The 21,167-nt window shown below is 36.5% G+C and overlaps 1 protein-coding gene across 5 annotated transcripts in view; it reads right to left on the minus strand.

The window, feature by feature from the left end:
• KIFAP3 (kinesin associated protein 3) overlaps positions 1 to 21,167 on the minus strand; it is a 180,809-nt gene that overhangs the window by 126,503 nt on the left and 33,139 nt on the right. For all 5 annotated transcript variants that reach the window (XM_002715208.6, XM_008264094.5, XM_089299590.1 and 2 more), the window contains 3 exons: positions 20,256 to 20,354; positions 11,568 to 11,746; positions 3,133 to 3,295 (listed from right to left, as the gene is read on the minus strand). In XM_002715208.6, coding sequence (XP_002715254.4) covers positions 3,133 to 3,295; positions 11,568 to 11,746; positions 20,256 to 20,354 — 441 coding nt within the window. The remainder of the gene's footprint in view (positions 1 to 3,132; positions 3,296 to 11,567; positions 11,747 to 20,255; positions 20,355 to 21,167) is intronic.

Here is a 21,167-nt window from a genome sequence, read left to right on the forward strand (position 1 = left end):
TGTTTTACCTAACAGTGAAGACATCACTTAGGATATCTGCATCCCATGTTGAACTCTCTGGATTCAGTTCCCAGATCTAGTTTCTAATTCCAGCTTTCTGCTAATGCACAGCCTAGGAGGCAGCAGTGACAGCTCAAATAGTTAGGTTTTTGCCACGTACAAAGGAAACTTGGATTGTTTACAGTTCCCAGCTTCAACTCCCCTGGCCATTGGAGGCATTTGGAGAGTGAACCAGCAAACAGGAGTTCTTTCCACCTGTCTCTATGACTCACAAAAAACAAGCCTTAAAAGACAAAAAAAACCCCTGTAAGTTGTATATAATTATTATCCCCATTTTAGAGACAAGAAATCAGTATTGCATGTTTAGAAGTAAGCAGTGTGACAATTCTAGGAAGATTTCTTGAATTTAGAAGACATTAAAGAAATATTATTTCCACACTGGGTTTTTATATCTTTTATTTCCAAATTTGCTACTTGTTAATAGATTGTAAAGTGAGTATCATGTGAATAATTTCTCAAAAATCTCTTCTTTTAAAAGATTTTTAAAAATTTATTTAAAAGGTAGAGTTACAGAAGGAGAGACAGAGAATCTTCTATCTGGCCAGGACAAAACCAGGAGATTCATCTGGGTCTCCTATGTGGGTGGCAGGGGCACAAGCAGTTGGATCATCTTTCGCTGCTTCCACGGGCATATTAGCAGGGCAGTGGATTAGAAATTGAGCAGCTGGGACAAGAACCGGTGTCCATATGGGGTGCCAGTGTCTCAAGTGGCAGCTTAACCCATTATGCCATGATACTGGTCTCTAAAAAATCTCTTAAATAATCTGTTTCATCATATATTGTAAGGCTAATATTTCCATAAGTAGATAACTGATACTAAACAAATGAAATAGACCATGAATTCTTCAGGAAAATAACCATAACTTAATCATATCCGTACACTGAGATTCTGACCTTATATTTGATACATAATTATGTCAGATTTAAGATAAATGGTTGGGGCCAGTGTTGTGGTGAAACAGGTTAAGCTGCTGCCTACAACACTGGGACACCATATCAGAGCACTGGTTGAAGTCCCTACTGCTCCACTTCTGATCCAGTTTCTTGTGCTAATGCAACTGGGAAAGCAGTAGAAGATGGCCCATGTGCTTGGGCCTCTGCCAACCACATGGGAGACTTGGATGGAATTCTTGGCTCCTGGTTTCAGCGTGATTCATCCCGGACCATGGGAGCCACTTGGAGAGTGAACTAGTGAATGGAAGATCTCTTTTTCTCTCTCTGTCTCCCTTTCTGTCACTCTGGCTTTCAAATAAATAAAAACAAATCTTTTTTTTAAAAAGATAAATGGTCACATGAATTAAATTCAAGGCCAATCAATTTTACTTTTAAAGTTTGCTTTTCTCCTCCCTAAATTTCTGCATTGCTTTGGTTCTTCAAAATGAATTTTCAAAGTGTTCCCCAGTAGAGTATTTTCTAAAATGTACAGTAAGATTTTTGTACAATAGCTGAATAAGTGGAGAAAGTTGCAAAAAAGAATGATACTATACTACTGAGACTATATATCTATATAGATATAGATATATAGTATCAAAAGATGAGTAAAAATGTGCTTTCTGGTTAATAAAGGCAATGGTATTGTAGGCAGAGGAGAAACACAAGTGAACAGGCCCTTAGGGATCCAGCAACTTGTTTACGTTCTTAGCTTCATTATAGCTCAACAAGAGTTCTTCAGAAAGTTCATGGAAAAATGCATTTATGAAAAGGCTATGGATTAAAAAACTTTTTTACACCCAAACTTATCTTTTAAATCAATTTCCAAAAATTTTTCAAAGCACTCTTATAATGTAAAGCATGTTGGAGATTGGCAGGAACCTGTAAAGACAGACAACAGGGGCTCTGGCATTGTGGTGTAGAGGGTAGAGTCACCACCTGCAATGTCAGCATCCCACATGGGCACCAGTTCAGGTCCCAGCTGCTCTATCTCTGATCCAGTTCCCTGCTGATGGCCTGGGCAAAGCAGCTGAAGATGTGTCACATGCTTCGGCCCCTACTAATGCATGGGAGATCCGGATGAAGTTCCTGGCCTCTGATCTCTGCCTGGCTTAGGCCATTATAGCCATTTGGGGAGAGAACCAGTAGTAAATCGAAGATCTCTCTCTGTCTCTGTCTCTCCCTCTCTGTAACTCTGACTTTCAAATAAATAAATACATCTTAAAAAAAAAAAAAAAAAGAGTGGGTAGACTGTCATGAGTTTTTAATGCTCCGCTGAGAAAATTAACATTACTTTCAGGACACAGAAGTGTTAACACTTTTCTTTTTTTTTAAATAAAAAATTATGTAAATCTGCTGGTTTACTGCCCAAATTGCTGCAATGCAGGACCTGGGCCAGGCTGAAGCCAGGAGTTTGGAACTGCAAGTGGGTCTCTCACATGGATGCAGAGCCTCAAGCACTTGAGCCATCTTCTACTTCTTTCCTAGGTGCATTAGCAGGGAGCTGGATTGGAAGTGGCACAGCCAGGACTTGAAATGGTTCCTGTATCACATGCTAATGTTGCAGAAGGAAGCTTAAACTGCTATGCCAAAATTCTGCCCCCAGAAGTTTTAACTCTTGAACTCATCCTTGATACAGATATACTTTGTAGTAGCTAAAACAAACTAACTTACTAGAAACTGAATCCTCTAATAAATATTTCCTAGCTCATGCTATATGAAACTACCATTTTTTATTCATTGACAAAAAGTTTCCACAAATTTATGTACTTGTAGGCAGTACTTTAAAAGTATGGTAGAATATAAGAATTTAAATGATACTGCTTTTTAAAATTAAATACTGGATAGAAAGTATGTTTTCTTTCTTTTTGCTCTGGTAGTACTTACATAGTTTAATTTTGGTGCAACATGTGGAAATAAAGTCAAAAGCTTAAACTTCCTGTTCCATTTTATTCCACAACACCATGAAAGTCCTGACAGAAGTCATTTTTTCTTTTATTCTGCTTATTTTTAGAATTCAGTTCCCAATCAAAGAACATATACAGAATGTTTTATGTTCAGCAAGCTTTTCAACACAAAGCTCAATTTTCCAGTGATGCTGGAAATTCCAACCAACACTGTCATAAATTTTAAAACACATACCTAAGAGTGCAGTGAGCTTAGGAAGCAGTCCAACTTGTACCATCTTATTCCTCAGTCCTGTGTCAAAGGAGAGGTTTAGTAAAAGCCGGAGAGTTATATTCAGCAGATCTTCATGCTCACAAGGTATCATTTTTACGAGTTTTTCAACAATATCCATTTCCACCTAGGTACAATAATACAAATATAGTGAGGTTTTGTTGCATAGTAAGACAAAAAGATTACAAATGTTTTTCTGTCTTTAACATGTATTGATTTTAAAAGTAATTGTGCTAATCTTATACTATTTCAGTCTATAATCTTTCCTTGCATCAAACTTTTGAGCAGAAAATATATACCCCCACATCATCTCCATCTTTCCTCATTTAATGGCATCAACAGGAAGAACAATTATATTAGACCCTTGAAAACACTGTATTACTGAATACTACCCAATAAGTACTGGAATCTGCTAGATCAGATAAGATCTCACCCTGGCCTTCAAGGATCCCTCAGTCTATAAAGTGGGTGGACAAAGAATAAATAATGAAAACACAATGGGAAGGAAGTTGAATGTAGAAAGGGTTCTGGATTCAATGTGGAAAGAAGTGATCAGAGAGCAATTAACCTACCTAGAAAAAAAGAAGACTTTAAATTAGGAATCAAGTCTTTAAAAATTAGTAAACATTAGTTTTCTCATTAAAAAAGGCATTGACACCAAGGTTGTGGAAAAGGCCAATGGATAGGCATTTAGGAATAACAGGCTTATTTGGGCAATTGCAAGTGCCTGGCTATGATTCATAGTATAAAATATATGCTGAGGATTGGCAGAAATTTAACTGCAGAACTTCAGCTATCCTAAAGGCTTTTAATGCTCTGCTAATAAATTAAACATTATTCTATAGGTAGTAGAGTGCCCTTAATGATATGAAGTCCAATTGGTGATAATGGTCAGACTAGTTCCTACATGAGGAACACTCCTGAAATTGATGTTCTCAGAGACCAGCCAAATGCCAACCGTGTAAAGAGGCTTGTTTAAGAACAGTATCAGGCCCCTTTTCAGCAGTCAATAAGATGAATATTAACCAAGACCAATAAATGGAAAAACAGGCCTAGGACAATGAAAACAACTGATTATTTAGCTCTGACGTTTAACTTGAGGTGATATTCAGTGGATATTTGGGCAACTTATAAAACTTAGAGGATGCCGGTTCTGCGGCTCACTAGGCTAATCCTCTGCCTGCGGCACCAGCACCCCGGGTTCTAGTCCTGGTTGGGGTGCTGGATTCTGTCCCGGTTGCTCCTCTTCCAGGCCAGCTCTCTGCTGTGGCCCGGGAAGGCAGTGGAGGATGGCCCAAGTGTGTGGGCCCCGCACCCGCGTGGGAGACCAGGAGGAAGCACCTGGCTCCTGGCTTCGGATCAGTGCAGTGCACTGGCCACAGAGCACCAGCCATGGCGGCCACTTTGGGGGTGAACCAACGGCAAAGGAAGACCTTTCTCTCTGTCTCTCTCTCTCACTGTCTAACTCTGCCTGTCAAAACAAAAACAAAAACAAAAAAAAACTTAGAGGAGAATCTGGGCTAGCTACAGTAGTTGAAACTCTGGGACATAAGTCAGCAAACCACAGCTAGTGGGCCTAATCTGGCCTGCCATCTGTTTTCATATAATCCATGAACTAAGAATGGTTTTTGGCTTTTACATTTTTAAATGTCTGGAAAACCATCAAGTGAAAAATAATAATTCATGATACATAAAAATTCAAATTTCAGTTCCCATAAAAAAGATTTTATTGAAACACTACCATGTCCACTTGTTTGCAGACTACCAATGGCTGCTTTCATGCCACAACAGCAAAGGCGAGTCACTGTGACAGAGGGCAAATTACCTGGACAGTCTAACATACTGACTATTGGGCACTTTGGAGAAAATATTTGCTGAGTCCATGCTTCAGAATATTATAAAACTGCATTAAGAGAACTTGTTTTAGAGTGAGAAATCACAAAAGACAGAACTCATTTGGTAATGGAAACCCTGTATTCAGAATTTTTCAGGTAGCAATCAGAAAAATTTGGTTATAGAAACATCTAGTATGTTTTAGTAATAAAGCAAAACAAGAGAGAAATTATATATAAATTCATATTCTTTGGATCATTACCTAAACTTACGGATATTCTCACTCAATTTTATTGGAGATCTAAAACATGCTTATAACATCCTTTTCATGTCTTTATTACAATCTTTCACTGACATGAAAATCATAATAAAGCACGATATACTTTTTTCACTTTATTCAACGAATGAAAATAAAGTTTTTAAAAAATAGTTAAATTGGGGCCGGTGCTGTGGTGCAGTGGGTTAAAGCTTTGGCCTGAAGCGCCAGCATCCCATTTGGGCATCAGTTCTTGTCCTGGCTGCTCTCCAGCTCTCTGCTATGGCCAGGGAAAGCAGTAGAAGATGGCCCAAGTCCTTGGGCCCCTGCACCCGCGTGGGAGACCTGGAAGAAGCTCCTGGCTCCTGACTTTGGATCTGCCCAGCTCCAGCCATTGTGGCCATTTGGAGAGTAAATCTCTTTCTTTCTCTCTGTCTCTACCTCTCTCTGTAACTCTGTCTTTCAAATAAATAAAAATAAATCTTAAAAAAAGAGTTAATTGACAAACCAACACCTTCTTTTTTTCCTTCAGACATATATCTACATTCTAGAATCACACTGCAGCCATATGTTAGAGCTCTTCCTCAGAGTACAATGCAATCTTTAAAGAGTTCCAAAAATCAAACGTGAAACTAAAAATCAGTTCTTTGAAAACATCAAAACCATGCCATAAAAAAAAAAGAAGAAAAAATGACCAATATTCAGAACTGAAAACAGGGAATATCACTTCAGGTCTTCTAACAAGGAAATAAGTAGCAACAATTTTACGCCCATACATTCAACAAAATAAACAAATTCTCTGAAACAAACTACAGAGCTCATAAAAATAATAAAAATAACAAATAATAAAAATAATAAAAAATAATCGGGGCTGGCACTGTGGCTCAGCAGGTAAAAGCTATGGCATCCCATATGGGTGCTGGTTTGAGTCCTGGCTGCCCCACTTTCAATCCAGCTCCCTGCTAATGCACCTGGGAAAGCAGTTGAGGATGGCACAAGTGCTTGGACCCCTGAACCTACATGGGACACCCTGAAGAAGCTTCAGGCTCCCAATTACAGTCTGGCCCACCCCTGCCTTTTGTGGTCTTTTGAGGGAGTGGGTCAGTGGATGGAAGCTCTCTCTGTCTTTTCTTTTCTCTCTCTCAAATCTGCTTTTCAAATCAATAACTCTTTTAAAAAAAGTATTTTTTAAAAAAGGAATAATCAAATGGTCCTCTATCAAAGCAATTCACAGAAAGAAAATCTTAGGCCCAGATTAGTTTTTTACTAGTGAATTCTATTACACATTTAAGTTCAAATAAACAGTAATTCTACACAGATTCTTCCAGAAAAACTTGAAGATGGAAGTCATTCTGAGTACACAGATACTCTAATAATGAAGTTGGATTAAGATTCTAGAAGAAAATATTGGTCTAAAATAGACCAATAATGCCTCATATACAGACATAAAAATTCCCAGTAATAATTAATCAAATCCAAGTACAAGGTGGTTATCTATTTTTCAATGCAAGCTAGATTCAACAGTCAAAGTCAATCAGCAGGGGGTAGTAATGTGATGCAGTGGGTTAAGCTGCTGTCTGTGACAAAAGAATCCCATTTTGAGTCAAGGCTACTCCACTTCTGACCCAACTTCATGTTACTGTGCCTGGTAAGGTAGCAAAGGATAGCTAAGTACTTGAGTTCCTGCTACCCATGTGGGAGACCCAGGTGGACTTTCAGGCTCCTGGCTTTGGTCTGGCCCAGCCTCAGCTGTGGTGGCTACCTGGGGAGTAAACAGTGCATTGAAGACAGGATCTTTCTCTCTCTCTCTTTCTCTACCCTGCACCCTTCTCTGGCTCTCTGCTCTTCAATAACTAAAATAAATATTTAAAAAAAGAAATGAAATAGACTAATTGATGATACAATGTACATGGAAAGTGAAGATATATAGAAAAGTCAATAATTTGGAATAACAATGTTGGAGGCCCCATGCTGCCTGATTTTAGGACTTAGTATAAGACTCCTGTAATCTAGAGAAAGATGTATCAGTGAAAGTTCAGACACGTATATTAATGAAACAGAAGACACAACATAGAAATAAAACCATATTACGGCCGGCGCCATGGCTCACTAGGCTAATCCTCTGCCTTGCGGTGCCAGCACACCGGGTTCTAGTCCCAGTCGGGGCGCCGGATTCTGTCCCGGTTGCCCCTCTTCCAGGCCAGCTCTCTGCTGTGGCCCGGGAAGGCAGTGGAGGATGGTCCAAGTACTTGGGTCCTGCACCCCATGGGAGACCAGAATAAGTACCTGGCTCCTGCCATCGGATCAGCATGGTGCACCGGCCGCAGTGCGCTGGCCGCGGCGGCCATTGGAGGGTGAACCAACGGCAAAGGAAGACCTTTCTCTCTGTCTCTCTATCTCACTGTCCACTCTGCCTGTCAAAAAATAAAAAAAAAAAAAATTTAAAAAAATTAAAAAAAATATTACGGGCCAGCGCCACGGCTCACTAGGCTAATCCTCCACCTAGCGGCGCCAGCGCACCGGGTTCTAGTCCTGGTCGGGGCGCCGGATTCTGTCCCGGTTGCCCCTCTTCCAGGCCAGCTCTCTGCTATAGCCCGGGAGTGCAGTGGAGGATGGTCCAAGTACTTGGGCCCTGCACCCCATGGGAGACCAGGATAAGCACCTGGCTCCTGCCATCAGATCAGCACGGGGCGCCAGCCATGGCGGCCATTGGAGGGTGAACCAACGGCAAAAGGAAGACCTTTCTTTCTGTCTCTCTCTCTCACTGTCCACTCTGCCTGTCAAAAAATAAAAAAAAAAATATTACATGGCCAATTGATTTTTTTTTTTTTTTTTTGACAGGCAGAGTGGACAGTGAGAGAGAGAGACAGAGAGAAAGGTCTTCCTTTTGCCGTTGGTTCACCCTCCAATGGCCGCCGCGGCCGGCGCGCTGCGGCCGGCGCACCGCGCTGATCCGATGGCAGGAGCCAGGAGCCAGGTGCTTTTCCTGGTCTCCCATGGGGTGCAGGGCCCAAGCACCTGGGCCATCCTCCACTGCACTCCCTGGCCACAGCAGAGAGCTGGCCTGGAAGAGGGGCAACTGGGACAGAATCCGGCGCCCCGACCGGGACTAGAACCCGGTGTGCCGGCGCCGCTAGGCGGAGGATTAGCCTAGTGAGCCACGGCGCCGGCCGGCCAATTGATTTTTAACAAAGGTACGAAAAATATCAATGAGTACAAAGGGAATTTAATTGAGAAAATAAAGTCTTCAACAAAAGGTGCCAGAACAATTCAACATCCATGTTGAAAAATATGAATCTTGGTATACAATTTGTCTCTCATACAAAAATAATTCATAACTAACAGACCACAGACTAAAACGGCCACCAGAACACTGCCATAACACTTTTTAAAGATAACATAGAACAAAATTCTTGGATAACTTGAGTTCACAAACACAACCTACTAAAAACTTGTTTTATGCCAGATTTCATAAAAGTTAAAACCTTTTGTTCTTCAAAACAGAATGAAAAGACAGGCCACAGAAAAGGAGAAAATACCCACAAGACATCTAACTGATAAAGACTCATATCTAAAATATGAAAAGAACTCTCAAAAGTTAGTAGTAAGAATATGCAACCCAAGCAACATATATCCTTCTCTGTTGTTCCTCTGAAATTTATATTCTAATAGGATTTACTTCCTGTTTGTAACATTGTTATTTTAATATAATTACACTGTTAATATTATATAAATTATGATTCAATTTAAACAATTAATTGAAAAGTTTTTAGATACACAAAATTTCCCTTAAAATGTTTGTTTGAAAAGGTCAATATTAGTTCATGTTAATAGTAAGAAGAACGTTTTATTTAAATAAATAATATAAACTCACAAATAGATCAGCTATCTTCCTCTCCCTTTTTTAAAACAAAATTTTCACAGGCCTCAGCTGTTACTAATTATATTAATATTTTTCTTTTGAAAAGTCAACAGAATTATATATACACTAGTTGTTACTGAAAAACTTAATAACAAAATAACCGGGAGAGTTTGTTATTAATTGTATTTCATGGCATAGAATGGAATGTGAAATATGTGCCATTAGTCAATCAGATGTTAAACACTAGACTTGTATTTATTTAATCCAGTCTTCTAGTGATGTCTGGTTGATAAAAACCCAATCCTAGGAGCTAAATTTAGTTATTGTCTCAACATAAAATAAATATTTTCTCAATTCTATTTCTGCAACATGGGATTTATAATTTTTTTAGTAAGCATTCAATACAAAGTGACAGATTACCAATAGTCTATGAGCAAGTTAATTTCAGCCTTTAAATATACTTTTTTTAAATATACTTTTTTCAATGCTGGAAGTCAATATTTAAAAATTGCTTTGGGTTTTCTGGCTAAATATGTCTTAAAAAAAGTCTTACAAGATTTTTGTCCTAGTGTAGAGAAAAAGTATATGAAGCTAATCACTTAGAGATCTGTTTCCTTCAGCAAATTGTGTAATGTCTCTGATCCTCTGCTATGTTGTTTGAAAAATCAGGAAGCTAAATTCACTGAACCTAACCATAGATGTTAGATGCAAGTCATGTTCTAAAAATCCTTATTTTATAAGATGCCTTCAGATAAATGTATTTCTTCCACAATAAGAGATGAAATGCATACCATCTATAGTAAAAGTATGACCAATAGAAAGTTCTTAGGACTTTGGATGAATAACATTTCTGAACTCCAGATTTTCCTCCTTAATTAAAAAGTGAGGTTTGAAAATTTGTATCTTCTAACTCTATGAACTTACCTGAATAAAATTTTCAATAGCAATCTTGAGATCTTTTTCATAGCATAAACACATATGGAGTACATTATTTAAATACAAATCCAATACATACATAGTAGATAGATGCCTATGGCAAGTCAGTTTGAATTATGAGAATATACTAAAGGTAAAAATCTAAACACATAAATGAAGAACACACTTAACACCTAACCACTCAGCAGAATATATATCAGCATGTCATCAAATTCTTCTTAAATGTAAAGTAAGTGAAAACAAAACAGAACAGATATATATTTTGATTAATTTTGAGCATATAATGAATAATAATAATTGTATACTAATGACAAAAGTAACAGATACTAAATATATGGGGATAAAATAAAATTGAATTTATTAAAGAATAAGAATTCAAGGTACTTATTAAATCTGGTAAATCAATCTCAGGTTTTCAATAAGTATGGAATGTCATTAAATATAACTTAAGGTACTTTGTAGTTCATTTGATTTTGAAGGAAAAAAAAGAGTAGACAGAATAATATACATTTAGATTATCTAAAGAATTCACTTATACCAATAATACTCAAATAATGGCCCATGGTTCTAAAAATGGTCTTCAGTGGAATTAAACTCAGTGACCCAATAATTCCTTCTCCAGGAATTTACTCCAAGAAAATAATGAGAAATATAGACAAAGATGTATGTACACATATATGCACTGAAATATTATTTCTAATAGCTAAAGTGAAATATCTGAAAACAAGGTATAGTTAATGTGTGAGAGATTTAAATAACATTATAATCAACAAAGACTTTATGACATGGAAAAAAGCAGGTAAGAATTTTTATTCTATGTAAGTATGTATATATATACCTATCTATCTTGTATATTCCATCTACAGAGAAGGAAATAATATATGTTCAACCAGTATTTCCCAAAGACCACTGAATCAACATAATAAAGATACAGACAGTCAGGAGTTTAATATAGTAATTCAAGTAAGAAGTGAGCAAAGATGACATGAACTAATTCAATTATTTGGGTAACAGAAAGACAGATAACTTCAAGAGATATTTATGGAAGCAGGATGAACAAGTGATGGCTACCAACTTGACTAGTAGGTGACAAACAGACTGGGCTAAACTGTAACTCCAATTTTAGTAGATGTGCTGCCGAATTGAGCACTAAACTATAATTCCGCAGACTGATATAAGAAATGCAGGCAGCAAAACAATTTAAGGAAAAATTAAAAGGTCACTTGACCCTGAAGTATATTTTTAAGTTTAAGCCACTTTATATATGTTATGCTCAATGTGGTGAGATCTATTCTATACAATAAACTGGAAAGGATTTTTATTGAGAAACTTAATTATCTGGAATGCTAACATAGAATATATTTCCTAAAAATCATTGTAGTCAGTCACTATAATTGCAAAATATTCATTCAGAATGATCTCAGTAGGGGGATAAAGTGTTTACTTTTTATCAAAACAATTCTAAATTAAAATGGCTAACAGATTGTTTCAAGAAGGAGGTAGGCAAGTTACCATATCATTTTTGTTCTCCATAAAAATGCTGAGTTTCTTCAAGAATGACACGACTAGAATAAGCAGCTCAAAATTGTCCCGATCAAGAGCCTTCACCAACATGTGAACTATGTTCTTGTTCCTCATCTTCAGTTCTGTACGAGTATCCTCAGCAAGATTGAGAAGCAAATAAAGAGCAACTGGAAAAGCAAAGTAGATGAGAGTTAAATTATTGATATACTGAGTTGAAAATTTAAAAAATCATCTCAGGGATGAAAAATACAATTTTAGAATAGTAACTGGTTAGTAATTATCTCATTAGAAAACTTCAGTGTATTATCAAATAAGGTATATATATTATATAAAACAAAAGTACAAATAATATTTATAAAATAGTATGATGCTGAGGACACCATAATCAAAATAAGACAATCCTACCCTCTTGAAATTTATAAATGAACAGTTTTCAAAGGACAACTAAAGGTAGATAAGTCAGAAAATAATAACAGATAGGGTAAATATTTTTTATACATATAGAAAACAGGAAAGATTTTATAAAACTTTAACAACTAAGACCTGCTATGTTAGAAGAGCTATAATGCAAAATATATAGTATACCTAAACTAAATTTGAGGACACTAAAATAGTTTTTCACATTCAAACAATTTTCTATTAGTCACTATAAGAAAAGGCCATATGAAATTTAGCAATACAACTGTTACACCAGAGTTGAGGTTATGTCTACTAGTTCTAATTAAAATTTCTTTGAGATCTCTGTAATGAAAATACTTAGGTTCTTAAAGGATACTCAAATGACTGCTCTCTTTTGACAGTGAACATTAAGATAATGTTTTCCATTTTGTCTCTATTGAAATGATGATTCAGAGTTACATTGAAAGGTTTCTGTCAGAATTATGTAGCCTGGGGTGGGCATTTAGTGCAGTGGTTAAGATATTAAGGTATGGTTTGGGATTGCCCTTCTCTGGTATTACAATGTGTCAGTTCAAGTCCTGAATTCACTTCTAATCCCATCTTCCTGTTAATGTACACCTGGGAAGGCAGTAGGTAATAGCTTAAGTACTTGGATGCCTGCCACCCATGTGGTAGACCCAGGCTAAGTTCTGGGCTCCTGGCTTTGGGTTGGCCCAACTCTTCCACAAATATTATGGGGTTTTGGGGTATGAATCAGTGGATGGAAGATTTCTCTCTATTCCTCTATTGCTGTCTCTCTACTTTTAAGATAAAATGATGATAAATAAAAAATTTAAGAAGACTTATGTAACCTATTATGGTCAACATAGCTTTTTGCCCTCTTATGGCCTTGATGTTCAACTCATTATTTTTGTATTTCATTTATTAAATTATTGTAAACCATCTTTATACTTTAATGAAAAGAACTAGGAAATGCATACATTTTTACATGCATAAATAGAAGTATATTAAGTTTTTTAATTTAACAAATATTTGAGGTAGAAAGGTAAGTCACATTTATTAAGTACCTACTATATTCCAAGTAATATACTAGTTGATTTGTGAATGATAACCCATTTCAGTACTAAAAAAATTTTTTTAGGAAAGCAGTATCACAAAAATTGTATACATGAGGGAACCTCAGATTCAGATCAACTGAGTAACTTGTTCTATCCACACAGCTAGACAGTGGTAAACTTAAATTAAAATTCAAGCCCTGGCGGCGCTGCGGCTCACTAGGCTAATCCTCCGCCTTGCGGTGCTGGCACACCAGGTTCTAGTCCTGGTCAGGGCGCTGGATTCTGTCCCGGTTGCCCCTCTCCAGGCCAGCTCTCTGCTGTGGCCCGGGAAGGCAGTGGAGGATGGCCCAAGTGCTTGGGCCCTGCACCCTATGGGAGACCAGGAGAAGTACCTGGCTCCTGCCATCGTATCAGCATGGTGCGCCGGCAGCAGCGCGCTGGCAACGGCGGCCATTGGAGGGTGAGCCAACAGCAAAGGAAGACCTTTCTCTCTGTCTCTCTCTCTCACTGTCTACTCTGCCTGTCCAAAAAAAAAAAAAAAATTTAAGCCCATCCCAAAGTTGATAATTTATATTACTGCATTATGCTACTTTCTATGCAAGATACTGTTAACAGGTTCTAAAGTTGGGCTGAAAAGGCATATATAGCGGACTTGTGCTTACAGTCATGTTTAGACACAGTAGGTTAAATACTGTTCTTCCAAAACTTATGTCTGCTCAAAACCTTAGAATATGTCCTTATTTGGAAGTAGGGTCATTGTAGATGTAATTAGTTATGAAGAGGTGATAAAGGATTAGGGTGGATCCTGAATCCAATGACTGGTGTCCTAATAAGAGGACAGGACATAACAGAGACAGATACAGTGGAAAGAAGACCACGTGGAGGCAGAGGCAGAGGCAGACACTGGAGTGATGCAGCCATAAGCTAAGAAGCACCAACAATTGCTGGAAGCCACCAAAAAGTTAGGAAATGACAAGGATGCATTCCCTTTCCCAGCCATCAGAGAGAAAATGGTCCTGATGAAACCTTGAATTTGACCTTCCAGTCTCCAAAACTGAGAGAATAAATTTCCATTGTACTCGCTTTGCAGTCATTTGTTATAGTAGCCCTAGAAAATTAATACAACACAGCAACACAAACTACATTTCAAACCTTCACCAGGAACAACAACCAAAAGCAGACTAAAGTTCAAAAAAAAAGGTATTCAAACATTGGACTTCAGACAATGAAAGACAGTGATCCCTGAGAGCTAAGAAACAAATGAGCTGGCCCTATGATTGCTCAGAATATTATTGCCTATAGAGTTTCCAGGTCACAAAACAAGGAGAAGAATGCAGGCAGAACCTGATAGAATCCCGGAGTTAAGGAGATGGAGCCAAGAGTCCAGGGAAGTCAAGGAAGTTTGAGTTCACAGAAAAAGCACTCGAGAGGAGAGAACTGATCAAAGAGAACTTTGGGGTTCTAGAGAGGGCTCTCTTGAATACTGAGCATAGTACTAATTGGCAGATGGATGTCAGGAATCTGAGACTGAGAATAGAATAAAATGAGAGGACTGGAAAAAAAATCAAACTTGATTCCTCACAAGGCTGGAAACAATGACTATTTCTACCCATCATACTGGAAGTTTCACAATTTAAGAAGCAATAGTTACAGTCATCAGAAAGGTCTTGGCTCAGTAGTGAGAAATAATCAGCTTTACAGTAAATGCTGCTCACAGGGGCTGGTGTTGTGGCGTAGCGGGTTAAGTTGCAGCCTGAGACACTGGCATCTCATATTGGGTGGTGAGACCCAGCTACTCCACTTCTGATTCAGTTCCCTCCTAATATACCTTGGCAAGCAGAGGAGGATAAGCCAAGTACATGGGCCTCTGCACCCATGTGAGAGACTCGGAAGAAGCTCCTGGCTCCTGGCTCCTGGCTTTGGCTTGGCTGTTGAGACCATCTGAGGATTGAACTAGCAGATGGAAGATCTCTCTCTGTTTCTCCCTCTCTCTGCCTTTCAATCACATAAAATAAATCTTTAAAAAAAGTGCTGCTCATGTACAGAGTAAAATACTATAAACTATATAGGTTTAAGATCCCAACAGATCAAACTATTTCCAGGTACTTCAGCTGTATCCCAAAATAAAGCTCATTCATAGGGATAAAAATATCTAGTATCAAACAATAAAACTTCACACTGTTGGGAAGTTAATCAAATATTATAAAACATGCAAAGAAACCTAGGAAGAAGAAACACATAAGAAGGGCAAATCACTGACAAATCTGTCCTTTAAGAAATATTAAAGGAATTCACTCAGGCAGAAAGAAAATCACACCAGAGAGTAACATGAATATACACAAAGGAGTAGGATCAGTGGAAATGGTAAGTAATATATAAGATTTCTGATCATTTAAATATCTTTAAGATAAAAATATTTATTAAAAATGCATTACATGGTTTATAAATATGTTTAATACATGTATAATAATATATGACATAATATAATGAATATATAATACTACTACTACCATAAAGACAGGGAGGGAAAATCGTTCTAACACTAAAGAATTAGGATGAAATGGATTTTGGCCTAATGGTTCAGTTTCCTGAGTCCCCTATCAGAGTGACTAGGTTCACCAGACCCCAGCTAACCACTAATATACACCCTGGGAGGCAAAGGTGATACCTCAACTGATTAGGTTCCTGTTACCCAAGTAGGGACCTGGATAGAACTCCAGGCTCCCAGTTTCAGCCCCAGCCAAGGGCTGTTGTGTATATTTGGGAAGCAAAAAAGCAAATGAACGTTCTGTTTCTTTCTCTGCCTCTCAAATAAATAATTTAAAAAAGAATTGGAACATATCATTTGAAAACAGACTTAGGATAGATGTCATAAGATGTACACTTGAAGGTAGACAATTACAATCAAACATGTATAACATGAATTAAAGCAATCAACAAAGAGTTATAACTAAGTCAACAATGAAGATAAAATGGAATTTTAAAAATCCTCAATCTACAAGGCAGACAAGGAAAAATCAAGGTGAAAAAGACATGCACACTGGGCCAGAGCTGTAGCACAGAGGGTTAATTCTCTGGTTTCAACACCAGCATCCCATATCTCCCATATCAGAGACTGCTGGTTTCAGTTACAGATGGTTTTATTTCTGATCTATCTCCCTCCTAATGCACCTGGGAGAGCAAGGGCTCCTAAGACTTGGGCCCCTGCTACCCACATAGGAGACTTGGATAGTTTATGGCTCCTGGATTTGGCCTGGTGCAGACCTGGTTGCTGTGGCCATCTGGGAAGTAAACCAGCAGTTGGACGTCTCTCTCTCTCTCTCTCTCTGCCTTTCTAATAAACAAATCTTTAAAAAAAAAAAAAAAAAAAAAAAGGAACACACACACAAAAGCAAGACTCAACTTTATACAACTTTATACTGTTTATAGAAACAGCTTTAATATAAACATGTAAATAAAGAATATGGATAAATATGTACTAGTTGTAAGAAAGCAGAAGTGGCTGACTCAATACAAGACAAAGTATATTTCAGATAAAAGATTACCAGGCATAATGAAGATCTTTCCATGGTAACCACAATTCACTAAGAGCACACTGCAATCCAACATCTTTAAGACCCCAAGAACAGAGAGCTTCAACATACATGGAGCAACAGATTTTCAGGAGAAATAGCAGATAAATTCCTAAATCTTGTTAGGTTTTAATAATACTCTCAAAAATTAATAGAAAAAAATCAACAAGATATAAAGATTTGCATATTACTATTAGCCTACTTCATCTCAATGCCATTTACAGAACATACTACTGAACAATGGCTAAAATAGTCATGTGTGCATGCAACCTTTACTAAGACCATATTCTAAGTCATAAAACCAGTCTCAATAGTTTCAGAAAGATTAAAGCCATACAAAGATATGCTCTGATGACAATGGAAATAAATAAACGTTAATACCAAGCATGATTGGAAAACAGAAATCATCTGGAAAATATCCAATTATTTGGAAACAGTGTAATTCCCTTCTAAATAACCTGTGGGTCAAAGAAAAATATAAAGAATATTTGGAAAGTATTTTTTAACTGAGTTAAAATGAAAATTAAAACAGAATTTATCAGAATCTATATACATGGAATGCTGTCAAAGCAGTGCTTAAAAGAAAATTTATAGAATTAAACATCTTATGAGAAAACAAAGGTCTTGAATGATCTCAGCTTCCACTTAAAAAAAAAAAAAACAAAATAAGAGCAAATTGAACTCCAACTGAACAAAAGAAATAATAAAGATCAGAGTAGACATCAATGAAATAAAACTACAAATATACAGAGCATCAATGAGACAATAGCAGATTGAATTGGCAGCAGCATACAGATTGTTCAACTGCAATCAGAAATTCAAAACTGTTTTAAAAGAGCACTAGAATTTCAACAACATAAGAAATGGTTAGGGATAAATCTGACAAAAGATATGAAATATTTGTAGTCTGAAAACAATGCAATATTGGTATGAGAAATTAAAAGGATTAGAAAGTCCAAAAATCGGCATAAACATATATGGATAAAGGTTTTTGACAAAGATAGAAACTAATTCAATAGGTAAAGAACAGTCTTTTCAGCAAATAGTATTTGAATAATTGGGACAGACTTGCAAAAAAAAATTTGATCCCTCACAACATATGCAAAATTAACCTAAAATGTATAATAGACCTAACTGCAAACAGTCAGGCTATGAAACTTCTAGAAGAAAACATAAGAGAAAAATCATAACCTTCTGTTAGGAAAAGACTTTTTACATGTAATAGGAAAGTCATGATCCATAAAACACTAAATTAGATGTATTTCACAATAATTAAATACTCTTCAAAAGATATTATTAGGTGATGAAAAGACAAATCACAGACTGGGAAAACTTTTATCAAATATCACATCTGATAAAATCTTGTATCAAAAAATATATAATGTATATATATTTTATATATATACATAAATATACAATATGCTAATTAAAAATAGGTAGAAGACACAAAAGAAACACTTCAACCAATACAAAGAGATGGAAGACAAGCACATGAAGAGATGTCCACCATACTTGATCACTAGGGAAATTCAAATCCAAACCACAATAAAACACCAATGCATACATTTTAGATTAGCTAAAATGAACAAGATTAACCCTATCAAACACTGGCAAAGATGTTAAACAGCTAAAACTCTCTCATTCTCTGAGTAGGAATGTAAACCAATGTAGAAAACCACTGGGCAGCTTCTTACAAAAATAACCATATATCTTTTTTGTGATCCAGTAATTCCATGACCAGGTAATTAACCAAATGGAAAGAAAGCCAATTAAGCCTTGTAGACAATGTCCAATTGAGACTTGTAGACAAATGTTCACAGCAGCATTTTAATCACCAAAAAAACCTCAAAATATTCAAAATGACCATCCACAAGAGAATAAAAAAAACCATGCAATAAAAAAGACTGACCTACTGTTAACTGAAACAGCAAATATAAATCTGTTGTGTTGAAAGAAGACATACAAAAAAAAGAATGCATGCTATATCATCCCATCTATATAATACTCTAAAAAAGAAAAACCAATCGAATGCAATAGAGAACAGATCACTGATAACTTAGCATGAAGGAGAGGGGGAAGGAAATGAAAAAGGTTACAAAAATGCCCATGGAAACTGTGAACGACAGATATATCCTTTAGTTCAATTTGGTCATTGACTCATGGCTATTAATATGTTGAAATTTATGGAACTGTAAATATGAACTTTTATAGTTTATTACCCATCAAAAAAGACATTCAATATTTGGATAATAAAAGATTTATAAGAGGCTAAGCTTAAAATTTTACACATTAAAAATCAACTTAGGAGCTGATGCTGTAGAATAGTGGGTAAAGCTGCTGCCTACTGCACAGGCATCCCACATGGGCGCTGGTTCGAGTCCCAGCTGCTCCACTTTCAATCCAGCTCTCTGCTATGGCCTGGGAAAGCTGTAGAGGATGGCCCAAGTCCTTGGACCTCTGCACCCACATGGGAGACCTGGAAGAAGTTCCAGGCTCCTGGCTTTGGATTAGCCCAGCCCCAGCCTTTGCAACCATTTGGGGGAGTGAACCAGCGAATGGAAGACCTCTCTCTCTCTCTGTCTCTCTCTCTCTGCCTCTACCTCTCTGTAACTCTGCCTTTAAAATAAACGAATAAATAAATCTTTAAAAAAAATAAACTTAGAGCTTTGAAATTCTGACATGAAAAGAACTAATTTCTGGAGATCTGATGCATTTTAGATAACATATAATTCATAAGTTGATATGGATAATATCTATTATTTCCTAGACTATTTTAAAACTAACTTTTGAAAATCTGGATTTTTTACAACAGGCTAGGCTGAATTATCAACTTCAAATATTAAAAAAATTTAGGGTTGTTAAAAATACTACTAACTCTTAAGAAATGAAAACATTTGGAAGTTAGCAAATATTTTCAGATATTAAGTTAATCAAATGATCAATGACGAAAAGTAAATCTCAATAGTCAAGCACAAATCATGTTGAGGGAAATAAGCCAGACACAGAAAGAAACAATAGTGCACATTCTCCCTTGTATGTGGGAGCTAAAAAAAATAGCAACACAAAAAACTCCATCTGATCACAGAATGTTGATTACTAGAGGCTAAAAGGAGCACAGGAGATGAATGGAAGGGGAGAGGGAGTGGATAAGGGGAGGGTTGTGGGTTGGAGGGACGTTATGGGGGGGAAGCCATTGTAATCCATATTCTGTACTTTGGAAATTTATATTCATTAAATAAAAGTTAAAAAAAAATTAAGGGAAGCCGGGTGCAATTCATTAATTGTGTAAAAAATAGTAATATGAGAGTTTATGAGAAAATGAGGTGAAGAGTATCTTGGACCTCTTTGTATAACTACCCCAAAATTATTGTTTTGGAAATTTATAAAACAAGTTAGGATGTGAGACACAAAAATTATTATTAAAAGAGTCACATACTGGATTGAAATTACATTATGAGTTAAGTTGGAAAATGCTGTGGAATAAAATAAATGTTATATATATTCAAGACAGAAGAATTTGCAGCATATTAAGATTTATAGAATTTTCAGTTATTCTGGTATTAGCTTTATGACAAAAAAAATGGAATAAAACTAACGTATTGTGAGTAAGCACTTTGTTGCTTTTCTCACTAGTTAGGAAACCATACCTCGTAATAGCTGTTCTTGTTTTACCACAAGCCCTTGGTATTTTTTAAAGGTTTTTTCATACTCCTTTCTCAAGGTTTGGTTTTCAGGATCTTCATCAAGTAAACAGCTTGAAGTTAAGGATCAAACATACTAACTGAAGCAAAGAAAATATACTGAAATAATAGCACTAATATAATGTATTTTATATGCAATTTTATATAATTATATCCTCTAATGAATAGTTTAGAATGTTCATCTCTATTGTGTTACAATAGGATTTTTTAGGAATCTTAGGATTAGCTTGGAATACTTGCATGAGCAAATGTTTGAACGTCACCATATACCTGAATTTCCAGAAACTGTACACACAAATATTTTATGTAGGTTGCCAAGCATTTAATTTTCAACAGATTACCAAGTGGGTCCAATGAACCAAAGTGATTATTTGCTATAAGAGAGTGATTCTCTGATTCCACCACGGACAGATGCCCAGAATATTTAAAAGACACAGATTAAATCTAATTTTTAGCACTCTCTTCTGACTAGAGATGCTAAGAAAGAAACAGCTCAAGGAATAAGATCCACTTTTTCCACAAATGGGAGTTAATAAATTTATAAAACTCTGCAGAATAGGATAATGTTTTCACATTTTAAAAGACATTAATAAAATTTGGGTTCAAAGGAAAGATAACAGCACGGTGTGCTGATCTGTACAACATATCATGTTAATACAGATATAAATAAACCAGGGCCTGTGATCTAGAAGAATTAAGTTGCAGAAGTAATATGATAAATATCTTCATATAGGGAGGACTTGTGATGCTGCAGAAATATCCTTACTCAACATTGCTTCAGTATCTTTATTCTACATTGCTTCAGTGTGCAAAAGTAGAACCAAGGGATAGAAGCTTTGGGAAATAAGCAAAATAAGG

Source organism: Oryctolagus cuniculus, chromosome 7 (assembly GCF_051225735.1).
Source record: "Oryctolagus cuniculus isolate XC-2025 breed Fujian yellow rabbit chromosome 7, ASM5122573v1, whole genome shotgun sequence".
In the NCBI taxonomy this organism is placed as follows: Eukaryota; Metazoa; Chordata; class Mammalia; order Lagomorpha; family Leporidae; genus Oryctolagus; species Oryctolagus cuniculus.